Below are 13,148 nucleotides of genomic sequence, written 5' to 3' on the forward strand. Positions count from 1 at the left end.
TTTTGGCGACTGTACCTGGATAATCCTGCATTTTGCAACTTCAACTGCTCTGTTCGGGCACATCTGGAGTCGAAAACAGGTTCTGTTTTTTTTGAAAGTGCATATTTTTTCATCTACTTTCCAGATCTGGCATCAGATTGTAGTGTTGTGTGGACAAAATTGTCACTTTCAGCATAGGGCCTTTCTTTGCTTTGTAATGCTTCAGTTCTGTAGCACATTGTAAAGTTTCAGATTTATACTCTATTGAGCAGTTGTAACAAGAAAAATCAAAAGTTCACAAAGGCCAAAATTGGCAAGTGGCCCATTGTAATTGCACTACTGATAAAGTGCCCAAAGCATCTATTTTGGGGGGGTTTCTTGATTTAGTGAAAAGGGGGGGTATTCTTGGCGTTGTGTTCTCTCTTTTCTGCAAATTTCTTTCATTTTTCTGCATCATGGGCAACTTTAAGTTTCCTAAGTTAACTCCTCATAACTATGCTACGTGGTCTATCAAAATGTTGTATCACTTAATGCATAATGGAGTTTCACAATATGTAGATGGTACTCTTCCTAAACCAGCAGGTGATAATGTATCAACAAGTGAAATTTTTGAATGGGTAGCCATGGATAGGAAAGCCCTAGGTGATATATGTTTGGGGGTAGATGATAAGATCATGTATCAAATCATAAAATGTACTACATCCAAGGAAGCTTGGGATACCCTCGAAAACCTTTATGGTAAAGTGTCTGAAGAAGATGTGTTTAAAATAGAAGATGAGCTAGTTTCCTTAGATCCTAAGTCGTATGACTCAATACAGGACTTCATCATCAAGGTGAATGAATTAAGGACAAAGCTTACTGATTGTGGGAATTCTATCAAAGATGACAGACTGATCTATCTTATTCACAACAAGCTGCCATCCGAATATTCCACATTTGTATCTTCTTTTAACACCTCAAAGACTACCTTAGGGTCTGCCTACAAGAAAGTAACTTTTGATGAATATGCTAAACTGTTGGATGATGAAGAAAAGAAGTTGAAAACAATGGGGATTCTCAAATCACCTCAGACCAAAGCATTGGTGGCCAATGAGGGTTCTCAACATTCAGCTGGACAATCTTCAAACAAAGGAAAGGGTAAGAAGAAATGGAAGAGCAAATCTGAGGATGCAGAAAAGACAACACCTCAATCTAATCAACAAGGCAAGTCCTCAAATTCCAACAAGAAAGGGGACAACAATAATAAGGAGAAGAAGAAGTGTGCTTATTGCAAGAAAACGGGTCATGAAGAGTATGATTGCTATCTTAAAAAGATTGATGAATTGACCAACATCATGAAGAAACATAATGTTTCATTGCCTAATGCTTACAAGGAGAAGGGATCTTCTTCAAATTCAAAGAACAAAGGGCAAGCACTCATGGCAAATGCAAACTCTTCGAAGGAATGGATATTTGACTCAGGTGCCTCATATCATATGGGTTCTTCAAAGGGGGATTTTTCTTCATTGAATAGCTCAAGGGTACCACACATCTTCATGGGGAATGATAGCAAAATGGAAGTTGAAGGAAAAGGAAACGTGGAAATGGAAAATGGAGAGTTTCAAGAGGTTCTCTATGTTCCAAACCTAAGTTCAAATCTCCTGTCAATCTACCAAATTACACACCTCAGAGATGGACATAGAGTTGAGTTCCTTCCTGACTCAGTTCAAGTGCACAGTCTTAAAGATAATTCCTTGGTTGCAGTAGGGAAAGTGAATGATCACAAGAGGTTGTACTCTTTCTCACATTTTGTATCCAAGACTCCTTCAAAGGCCTTGTTATCACAATCACATTCAAACATGCAATTATGGCATGAGCGGTATGGTCATCTTGACTATCGCTATCTTCAGCAACTTTGCACATACCAAATGGTCAAAGGTCTACCTCAAATCAACTTTTCTAAGGGTAAGTGTTCATTAGATTCAGTGGATATGCATCTAGAGGGGAAGTTACAAAGAGGGAAGTCTTCTAGAGCAACAAGTGTTCTTCAAATGGTTCACATGGTATTAGCAGGTCCTTTTGCATTCAGCCAGGGTCGCTACATACTTACCTTAGTTGATGACTTTTCAAGGTTCACTTGGGTCTACTTTCTGCATAGTAAGGGTGAAGTTTTGGACGCATTTCTAGACTTCAAGGCTCATGTAGAACGACAATCCAGAAAGGCCATCAAAGTACTCCGCATGGACAATGGAAACATGGATGTGAACAAAAGACTTAAGGATTTTTGCAGACATGAGGGCATTGATCTTCAGATTGCTTCAGCATTTAATTCACATAAGACCGATGTTGCAGCTTTGAGGATCCGAACTCTTAAGTCTATGGCAAGTTGCATGATTCATGCCAAGTCTCTAGATCCATCATTAGAAGTCGAAGCAATCTCATGTGCCACTCACATTCTTAATCGTTCTCCCCATCCTGCCTTAGATGGAAAAACTCCTTTTGAGGCATGGTGTGGTAGAAAACCTATTGTGACACACTTCAGAGTCTTCGATTGTCCTGCTTGGGCAAACAGATCTTCCAGGGGTCGCAAGGCACAAACATCTCGGCCTTGTACTTTCATTGGTTATGAAGACAGTGTGAAGGCATATAGACTTCTTGATCCTGAGACACATCAGATTTTTGTGGAGAAGGATGTACATTTTGAGGAAAGTTCTCTGAGCTTGTTCTCTACTCCTCTTCGCACATCATACAGTGTGGAAACTAATAGTGACACCAGCGATAGTGCTTCAACAGCTTCAGACACGTGGAGTTCTGTCGACAGATACAGTGAGAGGTCACTTTATCAATTCAGTCCACATGCATACATCGCCACAGTGATAGGTCCAGAACAACAGGGTACATTCAGTCTTCCAGATACAGGTTCAGTGACAGATTTGGGGGACAGTATTCATGATCTGCCTTTTCTTCTTGATGCAGAATTACCTTCTTCAGTTGTCACGAGAGTTTCAGACTCTCTTGTTCATTCTCTACATGATCGATCCTTACAGGTTGAAGTGAATGTGGATACTTATGATCAGCAGTTGCAGCAGGGTTCTTCATCAGTTGCAGGGACAGACAGTTCTTTGGGACAGGTTCTTCAGCCAGATGAGCAGGTTTCAGAGACATCACTTATCCATGGGATTCTTTCCACACACAGCAGAAGCGTCTCATTTGTACCCTTGGCATTGTTTCTTCCTAAGGGGAGGAACACCATTCTGCAGTCTTGGATCAGCTTCTTTACTGGAGCATTCACTGTTCGGCATTCTTCTTTGGGGGGGGGAGCCCATTCTGTCTCTCTTCCTTCTCTCATTCTCTTATGTATATATTGGATGTATGTCATAATGGGGGGGTCTTGATTACTCCATCCATCCATGCATCCTATCTATCTCTCTTTTTGGGGAAGGGTTTTTCCCATGAGGTTTTCCCTCTGTCCCCGCTTTATGGGAGATTGCATATCATTATGTACATGGGTACCTAACATGGCCTAGTAGCCGGGATCCATCTTGCATTTTCATCCTAGATTGCGTAAGCTTAAGGGCATTCCCCTAACTTGCACTTAAGGGGGGGTGTTGGTGTAAATAAGTATTTACTTATTACACTTACTTAAGTTTTACTTAGGTTAATGCATTATTTAATTATTTTGCATTATTTTATTATTATTTTAGGTGAGACACTTAGGAGTTTGCGAACTCTCATTGAGTTATGCAACTCTAATTAGGCACATGGTGTCTACAACACAGGAGTATGCATCATTTACTTAGTTGTCATGGTGACAACACAGTTTTCCACACTCCTCATTTAGCACATGTTGTCTACTCCACTGATTTTCGCGCTACACCATTGTAGTCTTATCCTCACATCATCGCACTTATTCCCGTGCTTAATGAAGGATAATCCATATATGGTGGACATGTGCCTGGTTGTATGACATGTCATGGTGCTAACTTCTAGGCATTCTAGAAGCTCTCCTGAGGCCTTTATATTCAGGCACTCCTAGTGTACTCAGAATATGTTGGTTTTATCCATTATTGAATGAATATCATCATTCTGATCATACTCTGCCTATTTTGGTCTACTGTGTGCTATTGTTGAGTTCTTTTGTTCTTGGGTGAATTCTGGCCTAAGCCAAATTCTTACAGAAATGATATGTACATTTTGCAACAAAGGTGTGGTGGAAACAAAATGACACTTTATCAAAGAGTGTACCGCTTATGAAGATATTCGCAACCAATACAAGGATACATTTATAGGTGAACAACATAAAAGAACTTTTTGATAAGATGAGAATCCACAAGGTGACTATCTTCTTAATTCAGATCCACAAAAAAAAAGGACAACTTGAAGAAACTAAGCAACCAGAGTGATCAATCCTTAGTGTGGTCCCGGACGTCATTAAAACTTTTTCATTCATTCATTCAAATAAGAATTAAATAATTTTGATTTTAAAACAAAACACATTTAGAAAAAAAATCATAAAGAAAAAAACTTCTCCTATTTTAATTGTATCAAATAACAAAATAGATATTAATAGGAAAAATAAATAATTTTGATTTTAAGATCACCTTGTCTTTGATTTCAATATAAAGTTTAGGGAAAAATCATAAAGAAAAAAACTTCTCATATATTAATTGTATCAAATAAAAAAATTTGATATTTATAGCAAAACTAAATAGTTTTTGATTTCGGTATAAGACTTAACACAATTAAGGAAAAAAAATTCATATAATAAAAAACAAAAATCGTAGTGAACAACAACAAAAACCTTCGAGGAATTTTTCAACTGCTAAAACTCTCCATGCATAATAAGTGTTTTATTTAACACCTGGTTTGAAGCAGTCTAGGTCTTCGTCATCTTTTAAACTATGGGTATTTTTTATTTAGTCTTCTATTTTTAATTTTACCATTTCGATTTGAGTAGTATTTAGTGGTTTAAATTTGTCACTTTGCATTCAAATGAGCGCGTTGCCTCCACACTGAGGTCTCTCTGCCTTGTTCCCAAATCTGATCCAACTCTACAAATTCTCGTAACCAACTCTCTTGCTTGTGTATTTTTTTTGCTTGACTAGTTCAAGTGAAGGAATTTGCCGTTTTAAAATTTGGAAGATGAGGAGTCCTAAAGGAATAAATGGTAGAAAGGAGGCGAATGGATCATCACACAAGGACTTGACTAGAGAAAAATCTACGAAGGTGTCTGGTAGAGGAAAGAGAGTCAAGTCTCCTGCAACTAGCAAGTAGCAAAAATCTCAACGCAAGCCTGAAATTTTTTCAGATCATCGGAGCCTGGTAAATTGTTTTAGCATCATAAAATCATTTCTATCTAGTCATATTTTTCATTTCTTCCACTTCAATATGCCCATCTTGTATTTTAATTCACCTATTTCTATCCTCCACTTCAAAACTACCCACATTTCTATCTATTTCCTTTCCCTTTCTCTCTATTTTTTTCAATCTATATATATCCTCCTCCTTCCCCTTTTTTTTCAAAAAATCGACAGATAAATCTTTGCATAAGCACAATAGGGCGCAGAATTAGATGAAACCCAACTCATCTATGGAACTGAAAGTATTAAAAAATATAATCTAAGAAAACAAGTTAAATAAAATGGACATATTTATACAAAGGTCGATGGACTACAAGTAAGATGGGCAGATTGAAAAAAGCAATGGAAATGGATCCACTAAAAGGATGAAAATGGGTCGATTGTTTGAAAAAAAGGGGAAGGAGGAGGATATATATAGATTGAAAAAAATAGAGAGAAAGGGAAAGGAAACATATAGAAATGTGGGTAGTTTTGAAGTGGAGGATAGAAATAGGTGAATTAAAACACAAGATGGGCATATTGAAGTGGAAGAAATGAAAAATATGACTAGATAGAAATGATTTTACGATGCTAAAACAATTTACTAGGCTTTGATGATTTGGAAAAATTTCAGGCTCGAGCTGAGATTTTTGCTACTTGCTAGTTGCAGGTTACTTGATCCTCTTTCTTTTGCTAGATGCCTTCGTAGATTTTTCTCTAGTCAAGTCCTTGTGCGATGATCCATTCGCCTCCTTTCTACCATTTCTTCCTTTAGGACTCCTCATCTTTCAAATTTTAAAACTACAAATTCCTTCACTTGAACTAGTCAAGCAAAAAAAATCCACAGGCAAGAGAGCTAGTTATGAGAATTTGTAGAGTTGGATAGGATTTGGGAACAAGGTAGAGAGACCTCAGCATGGAGGCAATGCGCTCGTTTGAATGCAAAGTGACAAATTTAAACCACTAAATACTACTCAAATCAAAATGGTAAAATTAAAAATAGAAGACTAAATAAAAAATACCCATAGTTTAAAAGATGACGAAGACCTAGACCACTTCAAACCGGGTGCTAAATAAAATGCTTATTATGCATGGAGAGTTTTACCCATTGAAAAATTCCCCAAAGGTTTTTGTTGTTGTTCACTAAGATTTTTGTTTTTTATTATATGAATTTTTTTCCTTAATTGTGTTAAGTTTTATATCGAAATCAAAGAAAAGGTGATTTTAAAATCAATTTATTTAGTTCTGCTATAAATATCAATTTTTTTTAATTTGATACAATTAATATATGAGAAGTATTTTTTCACTTTGCATTCAAAAAAGCATGTTGCCTCCACACTGAGGTCTCTCTACCTCATTCCCAAATCCAATCCAACTCTACAAATTCTCGTAACCAGCTCTCTTGCCTATGGATTTTTTTTTGCTTGACTAGTTCAAGTGAAGGAATTTGCAATTTTAAAATTTGAAAGATGAGGAGTCCTAAAGGAAGAAATGGTAGAAAGGAGGCGAATGGATCATCGCACAAGGACTTTACTAGAGAAAAATCTACGAAGGTGTCTGGTAGAGGAAAGAGGGTCAAGTCTACTGCAACTAGCAAGCAGAAAAAATCTCAGCCCGAGCCTGAAATTTTTCCAGATCATCGGAGCCTGGTAAATTGATTTAACATTGTAAAATCATTTCTATCTAGTCATATTTTTCTTTTCTTCCACTTCAATATGCCCATCTCGTATTTTAATTCCCCTATTTCTATCCTCCACTTCAAAACTACCCATATTTCTATCTGTTTCCTTTCCCTTTCTCTCTATTTGTTTCAATCTATATATATCCTCCTCCTTCCCCTTTTTTTCAAACAATTGACCCATTTTCATCTTTTTAGAGGATCCATTTCCACTATTTTTTTCAATCCACCCATCTTACTTGCAGTCCACCGACCTTTGTATAAATATGTCCATTTTATTAGTTCCTGCCAGAGGCAAGAAAACTATTGGATTCCTCTAGTTTTTCAAAACTAAAAAATCTAGCCAATAGAATTACAGAATTTTTTGGAGAGCTTCATTTATTATAAAGTTTAGATTATTATTGAATTATTTAAATTTTTTTTTAAAAAATTAATCTTACATTTGATTGGCTTAATTATAAAATGCAATGAGTAAAATAGATTTTATGTGGCAAAAAAAACATATAATTAATTGTTTTTGTTCCTGTGATCTGACAGCTACGACACGTTTCATTGCATTAATGTTTGTTGTCACAAATTTAATGTCTACTAATTACTATAAGATGATCTGTGATCTGACAACTTTCGCATTAATTTAATGTCTATTAATTGCTATTATTAATGTATGCCCTGTAAACCATCTTTTAGCCATATTTTACTAGTTCTTGCATCTGGAAGCCTCCAGAGATCTTCCTATGTTCTTGGCGACACCCAGACACCATTCACTCAGCCACCACTAGATGTTGCTCTTCTTCTGAAGCTTTAAGGATTCAAAACTATTTAGAACATTGACAACTGGAACATCTTGTCCCGGGTATATTTTGCTCTGTTTCAATTATTGACCATAGACAATGTAATTAAATACATTTTAGTTTTCACGTGCAAATTCTTTTTGAATACTCTGTTCTAGGATCTATAGATTGTGTGGGTTGTAGTTTTCTGTTAACTTTGTTGTATTTTTTTCATCGCTAGTCATGATGAACACAAAATGAAATTTTTTATCCTCTATTGCATTTTGCTGAATTGGGGCTTTTGCTCTAAAAATCAACATTCTCTGGGTTTTATACTAGCTATAAAAAAATCTATGTGATATTTGTTGTTAAAAAAGTGATTTTAGCTTGCACAGGTTACCCAAGGAAAGAGCCCTCCTTCATATGTTGGTTTATCTACCCATTCATATGAATGGCCTTCGGAGTCAATATGCAAGTGTTTTGCTAACAGAAGGAAGCTCCATGTACAGACAACAATATTTCCATATTTTCCCATATTGGCAGAAGAGAACCGTAAAACTATTTTCAATTGAACAAAGGCATTATGTGCAAATAAACACTCATGAGCTCAAGCTAGAGTGAGGAATCCATCAGAGATCTACATATCACTCCCTTGTAAGTGTAGCTATAAAGTGGTGTTTAGAAATTTTTATAGGAAAGCAAAACATTCTACATTTTTTCCACTGCACCAGGTTGGACCTCTTGAATCCATTTGGCTCACACCCATTTCTTTTGTTGTAACTTCAGAATACCCACTTCACTTTTTTCAAGCTTTTGAATGGCTTTGGAAAAAACCTATTCCATTTTTTCGAGTTTTTCTTATTTTTCAAGCTTTTAAAATCTTTAAGAGACATACCCATTTCATTTCAGAAGCGTTGGTGGCTTTGGAGTTTTAAAGAAAAAAGAGCTGAAGATCTCCATATATTGTGCTAAATATAACAGCCAAAGTCCCCTATCAAATAAAATCCCTACCAAAAATAGGAGCAGTAGTGGCCTCCTCAAGTGCTATAGAGAGATTATAAATGTGCAACCAATTCATACAACTGCATCAAACATCTTCGAGGCTCCCTATTATTGTTGAATCAGTGCGGTTGGTTGATATTGTGAAGCTATGTTCAGTATATAAATATTTGGAAATAAGTTTAGTTGAAGGAGATTTTATTTTTGAGATTTAATGTTATTTTTTTTGTTTTTTATCTATTAATGGCAAGAGGGAAATTTTTTTTTTTTTTAAAGGATTGTCTTTTAATTGATGAGATTGGTAGTGTTATGTTACTTTCAGTATATAACTATGATATTTCTGAAAATTCTCCAATCTTAAACGTTCATTGTAAGGGAGTTCATTTTGTTGTCAACTTTTTGAAGGATTGTATTTTAGTTGGTGAGGTTAATAGTGTTAAGTTATCTTCTGTATATAAATGTCTGAAGATTCTCAAATCTTAAAAGCTTAGGGGAGATTTCTTTTAGAGATAAATTGTTACTTGTCCTCTTTTTGTCAATTTTTATTTGTTGTATATAATTGTGACAGTTTTAGCCAGCATTGAAAAAGCAACCAATTGACTCTAATCAAGAAGCTTTATACAGCTCTGAGTAGATTGATAATAAAATATAATCTTAATAAAACTTATTTGACCTTGAAGATCAAATTCCACATCAAATACACACACGACAATCAGATCTTTATTCTTGAGCCCTGACTAAATTTTTTGTAAAGCTATTTTAATTGTGTACAGCATGAGCAATTTGCATTCATAAAATGATGTCCCATTAACATTTTGTCTTTCAATTCAGTATTCTATATGCAGTTTCATTCTGATAGTGCAAAAATTAGTGGGCTCTTTTCCATTCTTAATATATTTTTCAGCATTGGTCTATTTCTAATTTTTATCATTTACCCTTCTATATATACTATATACTCTGTCATAGATTAGTCAGCGTTATTCTTCTTTTTTAATTTGGTTGACATTGAATTTAAAAAAATAAAATCTCTATGTTTAAAATATATAATATTCTAAATAAATATTTGTACATAAAAATCATTAAATAAAATAAATATTTCAGATAATATAATAATTCAAATATTATAATTTTAAAAAAAAAAAACCTAATTTATTAAAAATATAAGAAATAAGTAATAATTACTACAACAATGACGAAAAATATATATTGAGAACTATTTTTTAAAAAATATATATTTATATGAAAGATAAAAAAAATATTGTCTTTTAATGAAATGTAATGTAAGATACTTTTTAATATAAATATTATTTTTATTTTCTAATTCAATTGAATTTTTTTTATTTTATAAAACTCTTAGGCAAGATAACTAATAATATACAATAAATAATATTTATATATATTCTTTTAAAAATTTAATTAATGTATACGTTAGTATACTATGTTACAATTAAAGTATTATGTTCAATTATAGAGTTTGTTATACTAACTATATTATCTTATTTAAGTTATACAATATTATATTTTTTATTATTAATTATTAATTATTTTATACATTTACTAAATAAATAATATTTCAAATGAGAATTATATTCTTAAATACTAATCTAACAAAAAAAAATTAAAATTTAGTGCAATAATAATTACAAAATTCTCCACCTCATAATTTTTTTTTTATTATAATATATTAGTGTAATAATTATTGATTGTATCTTAAATATATTTATTTATCATATTATTATTTTGTATTCTATTATTGTCTCTTTCTTTATCTAAGATATCTATGTTTATGAGTCTTATCTATATTTCTATTTTAGGATGAGGAGTCAATCAATCTTTTTAGTAAGCATTAATGTCACATTTTCTAAATTGAGCCTGGCTAAGAACACTTGTTGCTTTTGACAGGTATAGACACATAGTAGCCTGCATAAAGAATATAAAGCACATATAGAAAACAAAGTCAACAAATCAATTAAGAAAACAGGACACTTAAGGTATGAATTCCATTTTCCCATGTATTTTATGCCTGTTATTTTTCCAGAAATGAAATTGCTTTTCTGTTAGGTTTTGCACAAAATATATAGTTTATTTTCACTTTTGACTACTTATATTATTTTTTGTTTGTATTATTCAATTTAGGCTATAGAGAAGTAGATCACATTCTATTCTAGTATTGCCACAACACATAAACTAAAAATGAAAAATATAGAAGTTGAAGACATTGAGAACTATGAAAACAATAGAAAAATTCGAGATTGTAACATTGATAACATACTTAGGGAAGAAGGACTTTATAGATTACATACATTCAAATATAATGTAGGAGACTACCTTTTTGATTCACTACAGTTCTTGTTGAACAATAAATATACATCAGAACAATTGCAGAAAGGCATTGTTCACTATTTCTTAGCTTGCCTAGAAAGACATGAACCAGAAGCCATTGACTCCTACAACCATGAATTGGATCCACAAAGTCTATATGAGTTGCACAAAGTCAACGATGTTCAAACATATTTACAAAGAATGCAATTGTCTGCAAAACCAACAACACAAATACAAAAAGTGGGCTTTGGGGAGATATATTATGTATACATTGGCTATCAAACTGGTTGAATAAACAAATATCTATTTGGTCATCAACAAGAGGGAAAAAGTACTTGCATTTCAACAAACATTCAAATACAAAATCATATTCATTACTATTCCATGATCTTAATCCACTATCTGGACATTTCGAACCTCTCATGGAATCTACAAGAAATGCTAACACACAAGATATGCAATGCCTACCCAAAGAGCTTAAGCAAACAATTGATCTCAAATCAAACATACAAGATGCAACAACGACAAATCAGCCAAATTCAGAAAGTGTTAATAAAATCAAAACTCAAATTAGCATGGCCCAAAAACGAAAACCAAATGAACATACATCTCTTCGTCACCTAAAGAAAAAAATACGAGGAAACTATGAACTTGATTCCCATGACTCTATATGTCTAGATACAATGGTGGAACAACAAAAATTCCAACCAAACCACATCAAAACCTCTTCTAACTTAAAACATAAACAATCCATACCTAAAAAACTAAAAAAAACATTATCCCCAACACAAATGTTCGAAGAAACAATTAAAGATACACCAAAGTATACATGTTCTATTTGTTAACTATTGTGTTTCAAGAAAGACATCAGAACATTAAAAAATAAGCAAAAAGAAACATATCACAAATTGGTCAAATCATTTGACAATCTACTAACAGATTCAATTTTTTGAAATTGTCAAACTTCATTAAAGCATTCCACTGTACCTAAATATGCAACTCCACATAATATTAGAATGAACAATCCATTACAATATGTACAACAATTAACACAATTAGAAGAGCGTCTAGTTTCACTATGAATTGCATTTGCAAAAATATGGGAACTTGGATACAAGAGATCACAAATGGGCTTGACAGGTTCAATTATTAATGTCCCAATCAACATAGAAATTGTACAAACAACATTGCCTCTATCAACTAATAACACAACAACAATTTCTATGTCCCTGAAAAGACGCATTGAATACAAAAATGCCTTCCAAAAAGGCATGGTGCATCCAACTTTGATCATGCAAGCACTTCAACAATTAACAACCACAACCTTATACAAATTGCAAAATGTACAAATAAATGATAACTGGAAACAAGCTCTTCAAACCAATGATGACATTGAAGAAAACCTAGAAAATAGCACAGTCAAGTAGATTCTGAAAGTGACAATGAATATGAACCATCTCAAACTGTAGTTCATGGATTCACTGAATCAACCAACATTCACAACATGCAAGACAAAGTAATAAAGATTGCACCTACACAAGACAACTACCCCATTGGAATATTTAAAGATAAATATGCAGAAGAAATGAATTTTCCAACACTATTTTTTGGCATACCACGCTATGAAGATATTTTGAACAACTATAGCTATCAAAAAATTGTGCAATGGGAATTATTAAATTCAAATAGAAATTTTGTTTACCATACAACAAATCTATTTTTCAAAACAATAAAGATACTCATTCAACAAGTACTATCAACAATGTGGATCAGAATACGAAAAGGACAATTAAAAGGAAGAAAATTATTAGTAAAAGATGTCAAACATAAATCAAATCTAGAGAAAATACTCAAATCAGATATTGGCTATGTTGACTTCAAAAAAATACGAATATCTCCTAACTACACACAACAATTTAAAAAAATTGTTTTTGCGATGATACAACAATTGGGGCCACCCACCTTTTTCCTCACGTTCACTAGTGCTGAACAAAATTGGCTACCTTTGAACACCATGCTTGAAGAACTTCATAACTCTTACCAGTTATCAACAAAACAAAATATTTATAACGAAAATCAAAA

General features: G+C 33.3%; 1 protein-coding gene across 2 annotated transcripts in view; it reads left to right on the plus strand.

Annotated features, from left to right (window-relative positions):
- The first annotated feature begins 6,683 nt into the window (after positions 1 to 6,683).
- The window catches only part of LOC149543035 (protein HEAT INTOLERANT 4-like), a 77,939-nt gene continuing 71,474 nt past the window's right edge, over positions 6,684 to 13,148 (plus strand). Inside the window, exon 1 of one of the 2 annotated variants that reach the window (XM_089797968.1) lies at positions 6,684 to 6,946. In XM_089797968.1, coding sequence (XP_089654094.1) covers positions 6,767 to 6,946 — 180 coding nt within the window. In that variant the 5' untranslated portion in view covers positions 6,684 to 6,766. The remainder of the gene's footprint in view (positions 6,947 to 13,148) is intronic. The other variant, XM_089797969.1, reaches the window with a different exon arrangement.

This window comes from Cupressus sempervirens, chromosome 8, assembly GCF_028749045.1.
Source record: "Cupressus sempervirens isolate cs-2001-9-10 chromosome 8, ASM2874904v1, whole genome shotgun sequence".
NCBI classification, from domain to species: Eukaryota; Viridiplantae; Streptophyta; class Pinopsida; order Cupressales; family Cupressaceae; genus Cupressus; species Cupressus sempervirens.